Genomic DNA, 13,741 nt, shown 5'->3' on the forward strand with positions numbered 1-13,741 from the left:
TACTATTACATGTACTAACTTAATATTCTAGTTCATGAACTAATGTAGACTAATGTAAATAAATGTGAACAAATGAAGAACAAGTTTATAATTTTCACATTTCAACATCCCCTTAAACTTGTTTCATCATTCCAAGAGTCTTCCTTAGCTTTTGAAAAAGATCAATCTTCAACGGCTTGATGAAAATATCCGCAATTTGGTCTTGTGACTTCATGTGCTCAAGCTCCATAACCTTATTTTCATGTCCTTCAACCTTGCAATGTAAAACTCTTTCTCTAAAACACCATTCAAGAAAGCCGACTTCACATCCATTTGTTGAATTTTCCATTGATTTAGAGCCTTGGAATTTTTCTTCAACTTGTACACCCATTTGATACAAATGGTGCTTTTATCTTCTGAAAGTGTGGCTAATTCCCAAGTATCATTTTTCTTGATTGCCATGATTTCTTCATCCATGGCATCTCTGCATTTGGCATATTGGGCAGCATCTTCATAAGTTAAAGGCTCACTTTCCACCAACAAACAAAAGTTAGTCGATTCATATAAATTTTCTCTTACCACTTCTGTATTTTCATACAACTCACGAAAGCTTTTAGTTTTCTTAGGCACTTCACTTGAAGAACTTGAACATGACTCATCTTCTTGTTGAACTTGTGCTGGAGGTGTTGAAGGTGTGTGATAGGCTGCTCCCTAACTTCTTCATCATCATCTTCATCAAATAAAAGACTAAAAGAGTAATCTTGCTCTTCAATTTTCTATTCCCAAGCATTATCTTCATCAAACTCAACATCTCTGCTTATGGTGACCTTGCCATTTCTTGGATTATATAATTTATAACTTTTAGAACTTTGATCATAGCCAATAAAAATATACCTCTCACTTTTATTATCAAGCTTAGACCTCTTCTCATCCGGCACACGTGCATATGCAATGCTCCCAAAAACTCGCAAATGAGCAACTTTTGGCTTGAAACCACTCCAAGCCTCTTGAGGTGTTTTGTCATGGATACTCTTGGTGTGACACCTATTTGATAAATACACTGCACAAGCAACTGCTTCAGCCCAAAACACCTTTGGCATATTTTTGCTCTTCAACATACTCCGTGCCATGTTGAGAATAATCCGGTTCTTTCTTTCCACGACGTCATTTTGTTGTGGTAATCTTGGAACAACCAACAAATGACGTATTCCACTATTTCCACAAAAAACCTTGAATTCATTTGAAATGAATTCTCCACCATTATCGGACCGCAATGACTTAACTTGATAGACACTTTATTTCTCCACCATGCTCTTGAATTTTTTGAAAGTATCAAACACCTCCGGTTTTACCTTCAAAAAATACACCCAAGTTTTTCCAGAAAAATCGTTAATGAAAAGTAAAAAATAATTACTTTTATCAAGTGAAGATGGCTTGATTGGCCCACACACATCCATGTGAATCAACTCCAATGGTCATCGGACTCTAGTCAAAGACTCTTTAGGGAAGCTTTTTCTTGCTTGCTTTCCAAAGAGACATGCTTCGCAAAGTTGGCTCGGATGATCAATAGTTGGCAATCCATTCACCATGCTTTCTTTCTTCATCAACCTTAGACTAAAGTTCACATGACCAAATCTCATATGCGAAAGCGAGGATGAATCTTTGGTACATGAAAGCAACACCTTGGAACATCACATTGAAGGTCCAAAATAAATATTTTATTATTAGCCATAGGAACTTTGGCTAACATACTCCCATTTTCATCTCTCAAGAACAACTTTTTATCTTTCAAATGAATATCATAATTTTTCTACAAAAGCTGTCCCAAACTTAAAATATTACTTTCATCTCCGGTACATACAAAACATTAGAAATTAATTGGTGACTACTATCTTTCATGCGAATTAAAATCGTACATTTTTCTTTGATTTTAACCCGCGAAGAGTCTCCAAAAGTGATGTTGCCACCATTCAATTCTTCAAGCTCCACAAATAAATTTTTCTTTCCACAAATATGGCTACTTGCACCGGAGTCAAGGTACCATTGATTTCTCTCTACACTTTCTTCTCTTTTGCCAGCGAGAGCTAAAATTCCATCTCCATCTTTATTTTTGCTCTCCGCAAATTATTATTTTTTTCCACATTTTTTTTACATTCCCCGGAAAAATGACCAAATTTAGGACAAGTATAATATTCAATATTAGACTTATCATACCTTCCTAGATTTTGCCTCCATCTTCTACCTCTTCCATGACCACTTCCTTGATTAGAGTCTTGGCTCCTATTTCCTTTATATGGTGGTTAGTTACCACCTCTTCCTTTTCCACCAAGACCTTGTCCACGTCCACGACCTCTTTGTTGTGATCCACGCCATTCATCTTTTTCCTTGAAAGAAAGTTTTGCTTGCAACGCTTGTTCAACTGATTCTTCTTTCGGTTTCTTCAACTTTTCTTCCCGTGCTTGCAAAGAACCCGTGAGTTCTTCGATGGTCATGGTATCCAAATCTTTGGACTCTTCAATAGCCACAACAATATAATTAATTTTTGAATCAAGGGATCGTGGTATTTTTGCAACGACCCTATCATCACTCAAGTCTTCACCATATCTCTTCATTTAATTGACAATAGCCAAAACTCTTGAAATATAATCTGAAATGGATTCAGATTCCTTCATATGCAATGATTCAAACTCTCCTCTTAAGGTTTGGAGACGAACTCTTTTCACTTTATCTAAACCTTTAAAGGGAAGTTTGAAGAATCTCCCATGCTTGCTTTGAGGTGATTGCATTTGCAACCTTCTCAAACATCTTGTCATCCAAACTTTGATGGATGAGAATGAGTGCCATCTTTCTTTTTAAAAGGCAGCGTCATTTTCCGCTCCATCACCTCCGATTTCCACGGTTCCCAAAATATCATAGGCACCAAGCAAGGCCTTCATTCGGATACACCAATTTTCATAGTTCTCTTTTGTGAGCTTAGGAACTCGAAATGGAGTTCCATTACTATTTGTCATTTTCTCTCCAAGCTTGGTTGTCTCTCAAGCACACAGGCTCTGATACCACAATGTTAGAAAATTTGGAAAGCAAGAGAACACAAAAGAACACTCAAAACTCACAAAGAAGAAAGTGGAGGAAAGAATAATTTCTCTTCAACTTCACTTACTTCAAATGGCTAGGAATACATGACTATTTATAGGGAAAATCCTTCATGTATCTAGCCTAGAGTACATGTAAACACACTATTCATGTCCACACTTCACATATTCCAAAGTACATCAATGTGTTCATACTCTAATACATGTACTAACTTAATATTCTAGTTCATGAACTATTGTAGACTAATGTAAAAAAATGTGAACAAATGAATAAGAAGTTTATTATTTTTCACATTTCAACATCCCCTCGTATTTTTTTTTTTTTTTTTTTTTTGTGCAGGTCTGTAGTGTTAAAAATAAAAATTGCCTAATTCTAGTCAATTTTAGTGGAAATAGAACACTAAGTTTCTTCAAAGAAGAGTTCTGAAAGTTCATCATCTGGGCATTTATTCCTATTGGGCATCTCAACAACTATGTTACATAAAATTGGGTGCAGACATCCAACACAAGTATGGATCTAAGAGCTGGATCATCATCACCGTAACACATGAGCACCAGTTGTTCCAAGAGAAAACACACAAAGAGGACATTAATGATGATTTATACTCTTTCACCTTTCTAATCTGCAAATATTTTCTTTATTCCTCAATCGTAGAAATAAGCTCTGGTAGATTGAATCTATCAAGCATCAACTCAGGCGAAGCAGCAAAAAGGATCTATCATCTCATAGTAGTCTGAACTGATCATGAGTAGGGGCGAAAAGGAATGGAAACATCAAAATTAGAAAATTCGAGCATTTAAAGTTGTCACTAGCAAGGAAAGTTTGCATTAATAATCAACACAAGAATCAGAGTTTACCAACGTGACTTCATATATGCATGCTGGTGCATGATTTATTGCTTTTCATGTTAAGGAGTAAAGTTACCAAAATGCACTACAGATTGCCGCCCTTAAATTTTGAATGAACCGTGAAACTTGAGATGGTTTCTATGTATTTACATTGTATACGATCAAAATCGAGCCTGCCCTTTTTGTATGATTAATCGAGACAGGGGCATGGCAGGCCAAGGTTCGACCCCATGTCATACCGGACGGTGACACAAAGTTAGATTGCCAAGCTCGTGACTCAGGGACCGATCGAGATCGAGATCAGCCAAGATCGAGACCAAGCAGGATAGAGATCGAGCAAGATCGAGGGAAGTCTGCCGAGCCAAATAACGGAAAGCCAAGAGATCCGCGATCGGGCGAGGATCACAGCGGAAAATCTCAGCACGTATCAAGAAGAGGCCGATTAATCAGTTAATCATGGGATTTCTTACTGTATTTAGGATTGTATTAAGGGTAGTACTCCCCTACTATATAAAGGAGGTCTGATCATTTATAAAAGACATCATATTCACGCTACATAAAGCAATATACTATCTTTCTCTTAAGCTTTCAATACTCTGTTACTCTGTTCATACTTTCTAGTGAAATATTTGTTTAATTCGAAGGCGACCTAGCTCGAGGATCAAAGTGATACATTTCCTTTGGTTTGCTCCATTTCTATTTGCAGTTAATTTCAATATCAATTTGTGTTTTTTCTCAGTTTGTGCCAAGTAAAATCACGTGTCCTTAAAACCACGATATAAATTCAATTGTTATCCGTTTTTAGGGTAAACAGTTTGGTGCCTACCGTTGGGATAAGGATAGTAGTGATTGCCTGGTACAAACTTTCGTAACATACACTAATTTACATTTGTTCTTTGAAGTATCTTTGATTACAGGATTAAAAAATGTCAAACTCTCACTCAGCACCTCAACACATTGACAATGACCTCAGCCACCATGGCGAAAATGAGAACATTAAACCAGGAAAAGTTGTACCCCCTGCTGGCCTCGATGGAATTCCGCTGTAGATCCAATCAACGTCAGTTCGCATGTAGCCATCAATGGAAATTTGGCCGTCGATCCCGAAAGCAGTGTTCGCCAGGGTACCCGATCAGCTACTCAGAACGCATATGGTGATGAAGACGGCGGGATCCGCATGCTGGTGATCTTCGAAATGTTGCAGGCCCAACAGGCAACAATAGCCCAGCTCCAAAATCAGAACCACACACCGAGCAGGGTCGAACTCGAGCCATCCCAGGAAGTTGTACATAGGGTCGAATCGGCTTATAGGAAATCGAATGAAAAGGAATCGGAGACCAATCCTGCTATCACAAAGATGCTCGAAGAACTGACAAAGCGAATCGAGACAGGGGAAGAGAAGATCGAGGAAAACGATAAGAAGGTGGAAACCTATAACTCCGGGGTCGACCAAATCCCAGGGGCACCACCAATATTGAAAGGACTAGATTCCAGAAAGTTTGTACAAACTTTCCCCCCAAGTGCAGCTTCGAAGCCAATCACCAAGAAGTTCCGTATGCTCGAGATTGCTAAGTATAACAGGATACCTGGTCCAAACGAACACGTCACCTCCTAGACGTGTACTATCAAAGGAAATGACTTGGAAGATGACGAGATCGAATCCGTCTTGCTGAAAAAATTCGGGGAGACTTTATCGAAGGGTGCTAGGATATGGTATCATAACTTACCGCCTAATTCTATTGACTTGTTTGCTATGCTTGCAGATTCTTTTGTAAAGGCACACGTCGGGGCCATTAAGGTCGCAACAAGAAAGTCGGACCTTTTCAAGGTAAGGCAGAAGGACAACGAGATGCTCAGAGAATTCGTATCTCGATTCCAAATGGAACGAATGGATTTGCCACCGGTCACCGACGATTAGGCTATTCAAGCTTTCACTCAAGGTCTCAACGTTTGGAGTTCCATAGCTTCACAGCAGCTGAAGCAGAATTTGATCGAATATCCAGCTGTCACTTGGGCCGATGTACACAATCGGTATCAGTCAAAGATCAGGGTCGAGGATGATCAACTGGGGGCTCCTTCTGGGTCCATTTATCCTAACAGGCCCGTGGATAGAATCAAGAGGGATATCGACCGAGAACCAAGGTCGAAACCGTATAATGGAGACCGTAGAGGCAGCGGATTTGGGCAAAACTCTACACGGAATGAGAGGAGAAATGATCGAGATCAAAGTTCACGGGGACTCATGAGCAAGAGTGATTTCGACAGGGATGCCAGGCCCAAAGAAGCACCGCGACTATCGGAGTATAACTTCAACATTGATGCGTCCGCCATCGTATCTGCCATCGGACGTATCAAAGATACTAGATGGCCTCGACCTCTACAGACCGATCCAGCCCAGAGAAATCCCAACCAAGTGTACAAGTATCATGGTTCCCATGGCCATAAAACAGAAGATTGCAGACAGATAAGGGAGGAAGTAGCCCAATTGTTCAACGAGGGGCACCTTCGGGAATTCTTAAGCTATCGGGCCAAGAATCACTTCAAAAACAGTTTCAAACAGACAAAATTTAACGACCCGACTGATCATTTCAGGAATCTACACTTCGCTCGGTAGTTTGAGGGCTCGAGTATCTCTGTATGATGTATTATGACTTGTGTAAATCGTCGGTGTTGGTTTTCAAGTTATCCGGAATCGATTTGGAAGAATGAAATTCAAAATTTAAGCTCTAAGTTGGAAGAGTTGACCTTTTTTAGCATTGGGCCTCAGAATGGAGTTTCGTCAGTTCCGTTAGATCCGTTGGGTGATTTTGGGCTTAAGAGCGCGTCCGGATTGTAATTTGGAGGTCCGTAGTCGAATCAGTCTTGAAATAGCAAAAGTTGGATTTTTGGGAAGTTTGACTGGGAGTGGACCTTTTGATATTGGGGTCGGATTCCGATTTTAGAAGTTGAAGTAGGTCCGTTATGGAAAATCTGACTTGTGTGCAAAATTTGAGGCTAATTGGACGTGATTTGATAGGTTTCGGCATCGGTTGTAGAAGTTGAAGTTTCAAAGTCCATTGATTTTGACTTGAGGTGCAATTTGTCATTTCGAGGTTACCATGCATGATTTCAAGCCTTTAGTAGGTTCTTTTTGTCATATAGAACTTGTCTGCAAAATTTGGCGCCATTTGGAGTTGATTTGATATGGTTCGGACGCTCGGTTGCGATTCTAGAAGTTCTTGAAGTTTACTTTGATCTTCATGCGTTTTGGTATCCGATTCGTGCTTTTAGAGGTTATTTTGATGATTTAATCGCGCGAGCGAGTTCGCATTGTGTTTCTGGACCTAGGTGCATGGTTGGTTTGGAGCCTTGGGGGCTCGGGTGAGTTTCGGAATGATTTTTCATGATTTTTGAGTGCTGGTACTGGTGTCATCGCATTTGCAATGTTTTTATCGCAAATGCGACAGTCGCAATTGCGAAGAAGCCATCGCATTTGCGAAATTTGGGCTGCCGAGGAAGATTCGCATTTGCGAAGTGGGGTTGTTCGCTTTTGCGAGGACCCTTCCGCTTTTGCGGAGTCGATGGTCTTCGCATTTGCGAAGTATTGGTTCACAAATGCGACCTTGACAGGCAGTGCTCTGGTTCGCTTTTGTGACAGATTATTCACATTTGGGGGGTTCGCAAACCATGTCGCAAATGCGACATCTACAGCCTGCATATAGCAGAGAATTCCGAGACTTAGCTTCATTTTTGTCATATTTTGAACCCTAGCTTCGATGGGAAGCGATTTTGTGAAGGGATTTTCATACCAAATCATTGGGTAAGTGCCTCTAATCAATTCTCAACTATATTTCATGATTTTAAATAAGATTTAACATCAAATTCATGAGAAATATATGAAAAATTTTGGGGATTTTGTCAAAGTTTTGTAAATGAAAATTTGGAATTTGAGAGTCGAATAGGACTCGAAATTGAAAACAAAACACGTATCTGCACTCGTGAGGCTATGGGTAGTCAAGACCTACCCTTGGACCCAGGTTTTGACCGGGCGAGCCCGGGGTTTGACTTTTGTTGACATTTAGAAATTGTATAAAAATGACAGCTTTATTAATTGAAATTGTTTTCTCTTGCATTGTGTGGTGTATTTAAATCGTCTTTGGCTATATTGAGCCGAATGGAGGTGAATTTGTAAAGGAAAAAGCTAAGTTTAGTATTGAGTTAGCCGAATTGAGGTAAGTGTCTTGCCTAACTTTGTTGAGGGAATTTTTCCTACTATTTGACATTGTTCGCTACATGCGGGGGTGATACATATATGAGGTGACGAGCATATATTCATGTGCCAGGGTTAACCATGCTCGGGGGTAAATTATGTTGTAAATTGTGTTTTGTAGAATCACGTGACTTTCTTGCTTCATGTCTTACTTGACTCCTAGATACCAAGAATATAGTATTAAATGTTAGAAACTAAGACTTAGCTTATTATAACTTGATCAAAATTGATGGAAACTCTTAGAATACATTGATGTGTCTAATTCGGCCAACACTATGCGTAATCATTAATACATTGCTACAACCGATATTCTTGAGATACTAGATTCTATACTCCTGTTGTAGGTCATTTGTGAGATTTGTTGAAATACTTGAATAATAAGGTCCTTGCGGGTTTATCGAACTATTGTTGGCTTGGAAAGTTGTGATTGAGATTCATTTGGAATGTCCGTTTCAACACTCTCCTTGACGTTATTTATGCTTCCTACCTTGTTTGTCGTTGATATATGTATGCTTGGTAAGGAAGAGTGTAAAGCACGAAGGATGAAGTCGTGCCATTGTATATACATTATCATGTGAGGGAGAGTGTAAAGCACGAAGGGTGATGCCGTGCCATCTTATTTGAGAGTAAAATCACGAAGGGTGATGCCGTGCCATATTATTGAGAGTAAAATCACGAAGGGTGATGTCGTGCCATACCATTTGTGAGTAATAGTAAGAAGGGTGATGCCGTGCCATGTTATGTGAGTGCAAAGCACGAAGGGTGATGCCGTGCCATTTCATTTATATTATCACGCTTTAAGTTATCATGAGTTCATAACACGATGGGTGTTCCCGTGCAGGCGAGGACGAGGGACATGCATTATATTGTGATATCCTTTCCTCGTGTATATGTTCATGCCTATACATTGAGTTGTTCTTGTCATATTTATGGTTCTTATGTGACTTGTCATTAATGCCCTGCCCTTGTTCTCTATCGTATTTGTTATTGTGTCGCTCCTGCCTTCTACTTGCTAAACTTGCAAATACCATGCCTACTTCCTGCTGTCATAATTACATCTTTGTCGTATCTATTTTTTTGCACTTTAGTACAGGCCTTCTACCATGTTAGTCATTCATCCATCTGCTTGTTAACTTATAAAGATCATGTGTTCCCCTCTTATTTCGTTATGTCTATGTTTATGCCTCCAATATAGTTGTTAGTTGAAGTTATATTCCTTTTCCTACTTGTTGTCATTACTCCTATATTTTCCGCCTAGTCTATTACTATTGCCCTTATGCTTATCCCCGTTCATTATTGCTTCTTGCGTATTTCTTACTTTGTCATTACTGTTATCGGCATTTCTGCCATCGGGTTGGTACTGGTTTACGCATATTTGGTGAGGATGAGATAAATTCACAAAGGGTGTTTCCATGCAATTGACTTGATATCAGAGTATATTCCTCACTCTATGAAAGTTATGGGGTGACTATTGTCCTTTATTGGTTTTCTCTCTAAAGAAAAGACTAGTCGAGATATTGGAAACTGTTGAATTGTGATCTCTTCTAGTACTCCGTTATTGCTTTGTACATTCATTCTGTGTACTCTACTTAGTTATATTGTAGTATAGTTCTATTGCTAGTTTATGGTATAGATTTTGTCAGTAAGCATCTTTTAACAAAAAAGCCTCGTCACTACTTCGACGAAATTAGACAAAATACTTACTGGGTACATGGGGTAGGTTGTACTCATACTACACTTCTGTACCTTGCGTGCAGATTCTTGGAGCGGAGCTACTAGTGATGTCGGGAGCTGACTCTGAAGATGTTCGTTCATTCCGGATAGAGCTGCCACTTGTCCTTGGTAGTTTTAGATGTTGCTAATTTGTTTATGTAAGTTTCAAACAGATCGTGTATTTATTTGTACCAGTTTTATAAATTTCAAATCTTAGAAGCTCATGATTCGTACTACCAGTTCTTGGGTTAATTTGTAAATGTTCAGATAATTCCTCACTATTTTTGTTCTATAATCTCATTTGGAATGTTTTAAGTGTTAGTTGGCTTGCCTAGCGGATCGAGTTAGGTGCCATCACGACTGGTGGTTTTGGGGTCGTGACACAGAACGAGCAAGAAGAGCCACAGCACGTGATTCACGTGATCGTTGGAGGGGTCGATACTCCTCAAGGACCAGTATTTAAACGCACCAAGGTGTCAATCACAAGGGAGAAGCGAACTCGGGATTACGTACCAGAAGGAACATTGTCTTTCAATGACGAGGATGCAGAAGGGATCGAACAGCCCCATAACTACGCACCGGTAATATCTGTACTTATGAATAAGACTCAAGTTAAACATGTTTTAATTGATCCAGGTAGCTCGACCAACATCATTCAATCGAGGGTCGTGGAACAGCTCAGCCTATTAGGATCAGGTTGTGCCCGCGGCCTGAGTACTAAACGGTTGGCTTGTGAAACCACCAAAGGCGAGATAACTTTGCCAGTAAACGTGGCTGGAACCGTCCAAGAAACGAAGTTCCATGTGATCGAGGGCGATATGAGGTATAATGCCTTATTCGGAAGGGCGTGGATCCACAACATGAGGGCAGTGTTCTCGACCCTTCACCAGGTTTCTAAAGTTCCCGACACGAGAGGGGGTCAAAACAGTCTACAAGGAGAAACCTGCCGCCAAGGAGATGTTTGCAGTCGATGAAGTAAATCTGATATCAACACTCTCATCGATAAAGGACTTGGGATCGAAAGAGAAATAGGGGGCCAAATAGCAATATCGGTCCCAGCTTCGACCCAATCGGACAAGCAAGGAATTAACGAAGATGATGACTTCAGGGTTCCTCGATCTTTTATCGCCCCCGATGATTCCAACACTACCAAGTCAACGGTCAAAGAACTGGAGCAGGTCGTGCTGATCGAACATTTTCTCGATCGGAAGGTATACCTAGGCACGGGGTTAACCCCCGAGCTCAGGGAAAAACTTATTCAATTTCTTTATAGCTAATATTGATTGTTTTGCTTGGTCCCATCTCGATATGACAGGGATCCCATCGAAAATTACCACCCATAAACTGAGCCTGGACCCGAAATTCCGCCCGGTGAAGCAAAAAAGAAGTCCCCAGTCCGAGGTCAAACACGCTTTTACCAAAGACGAGGTAACCAAACTTATCAAAATTGGGTCCATCCGGGAAGTAAAATATCCTGAATGGTTAGCGAATGTAGTAGTAGTCCCTAAGAAGGGAAACAAACTTAGAACGTGTGTAGATTACAAAGACCTAAATAAAGCATGCCCCAAGGATTCTTTTCCTTTTCCTAATATCGATCGCATGATCAACGCCACGGCCGACCACGAGATCCTCGGTTTTCTCGACGCCTATTTCGGGTACAACCAAATACGGATGAACCCGGAAGACCAGGAAAAGACCTCGTTCATCACTAAATATGGTACCTACTGCTATAATGTAAAGCCGTTTGGATTAAAATATGCTGGTGCAACCTATCAACGCCTAGTAAACCGAATGTTCGAAGAACAAATAGGGAAATCTATGGAAGTTTATATTGATAATATTCTAGTTAAGTCCCTGCGAGCAGAGGACCATTTGAAGCATTTACAGGAAACTTTCAGTATACTGAAGAAATACAGCATGAAGCTCAACCCAGAAAATGCGCGTTCGGGGTCGGCTCTGGCAAATTTCTCGGCTTCATGGTATCCAATCAAGGAATCGAGATCAACCCCGACAAAATCAAAGCTATCGAGGACATCACGGAGGTAGACAACATAAAGGCCGTGCAAAGGTTAACAGGGCGCATGGCCGCCCTGGGGATATTCATCTCGAGGTCTTACGATAAGAGCCATCAATTCTTTTCGTTGCTGAAGAAGAAGAATAACTTCACATGGACTCCGGAATGTCAACAGGCCTTGGAAGAGCTTAGACGGTACTTGTCGAGCCCGCCGCTGCTTCACACGCCGAGGGCAGACGAATAGCTTTACTTGTATCTGGAAGTATCGGAGATAACGGTAAGTGGAGTCCTAGTCCAAGAAGAACAAGGTACACAATTCCCTATCTATTATGTTAGTCGGACCCTAGGTGAGGCCGAAACCAGGTATCCCATCTAGAAAAATTAGCTCTCGCTCTGATAAGCGCCTCTAGGAAACTAAAACCATACTTTCAATGTCATCCCATATGTGTTGTAACAACTTATCCTCTTCGAAATATTTTGCATAAACCCGAGCTTTCGAGAAGATTGCCCAAATGGGCTATAGAAATCAGCGGGTACAATATTGAATATCGACCCCGAACAACCATCAAGTCACAAATAATGGCAGACTTCGTGGCTGACTTCACGTCGGCCCTAGTACCCGAGGTTGAAAGAAAACTATTAGTCAACTCGGGCACATCTTTGGGGATCTGGACCCTCTTTACAGACGGTGCTTCAAACATAAAGGGGTCCGGACTCGGCATCGTGCTAAAACCACCCACAGGTAATGTGGTTAGACAATCTATTAGAACTGTAAAATTGACTAACAACGAGGCCGAATATGAGTCCGTGATTGCAGGTCTCGAATTAGCCAAAGACTTGGGAGCAGAGGTGATCGAAGCCAAATGTGACTCCTTCCTCGTTGTGAATCAGGTTAATGGAACCTTTGAATTTCGAGAGGAACGAAAGCAAGATACCTGGATAAGCTACAAGTAACTCTACACCGATTTAAGCAATGGACTTTACAACATATGCCTCGAGATCAGAATAGCGAAGCCGATGCCCTCGCGAACCTAAGGTCATCGATCGAAGACGACGAACTCAAGTCGGGGGCTGTCGTACAACTTATAATGTCAGTGGTCGAAGAAGGTCATACCGAGATAAACTCCACAAGTTTGACCTGGGACTGGAGAAACAAATACATAGAGTATTTGAAGAACGGAAAGCTTCCCTCGGATTCAAAAGAATCGAGAGGCCTGCGCACAAAGGCAGTACGATTCACCTTGTTCGAAGATGGGACCTTGTTCAGAAGGATGTTCGATGGTCCGTTAGCAATATGTTTGGGACCAGGAGATACCGAATATGTTCTAAGGGAAGTTCACGAAGGCACTTGCGGAAATCATTCCGGTGCCGAATCATTGGTCCATAAATTAATCAGAGCCGGATACTATTGGATCGATATGGAGAAAGATGCAAAAGAGTTTGTTCGAAAATGCGACAAGTGCCAAAGGCATGCACCAATGATTCATCAACCTGGGGCGCTACTCCATTCGGTCTTATCCCCATGGTCGTTCATGAAGTAGGGGATGGACATCGCCGACCCTCTTCCATCGGCACCAGGTAAGGCTCAATTTCTTTTGTTTATGACTGACTATTTCTCTAAATGGGTTGAAGCACAGGAATACCAGAAGATCAGGGAGAAGGAAGTCATCGACTTCATTTAGGACCACATCATATGTCGATTCGAAATACTATCCGAAATTGCATGTGACAACAGAAAAAAGTTTATTGGCAGCAAAGTGACCAAATTTCTCGAAGACCACAAGATCAAAAGGATCTTATCAACACCTATCACCCTAGTGGGAATGGTCAAGCTGAATCGACAAA

At 40.8% G+C, this 13,741-nt stretch overlaps 1 protein-coding gene across 1 annotated transcript; it reads right to left on the bottom strand.

The window, feature by feature from the left end:
- Positions 1 to 210: 210 nt before the first annotated feature.
- LOC109239539 lies at positions 211 to 1,109 on the bottom strand. Its single transcript, XM_019406120.1, has 2 exons — positions 874 to 1,109; positions 211 to 463 (listed from the first exon to the last, which is right to left on the bottom strand). The coding sequence occupies exons 1-2, from the start codon at positions 1,107 to 1,109 to the stop codon at positions 211 to 213; spliced, it is 489 nt and encodes a 162-aa protein (XP_019261665.1).
- Positions 1,110 to 13,741: the final 12,632 nt, after the last annotated feature.

The sequence above is a fragment of the Nicotiana attenuata genome, unplaced genomic scaffold (genome assembly GCF_001879085.1).
Source record: "Nicotiana attenuata strain UT unplaced genomic scaffold, NIATTr2, whole genome shotgun sequence".
NCBI lineage: Eukaryota > Viridiplantae > Streptophyta > Magnoliopsida > Solanales > Solanaceae > Nicotiana > Nicotiana attenuata.

Coding starts and splice junctions, on each gene's coding strand:
- LOC109239539 (XM_019406120.1), bottom strand. CDS start 1,109: ATGGCACGGAGTATGTTGAAGAGCAAAAATATGCCAAAGGTGTTTTGG. Junction 464..873: donor CTTGATAATAAAAGTGAGAG/GTATATTTTTAT, acceptor TGCCAAATGCAG/AGATGCCATGGATGAAGAAA.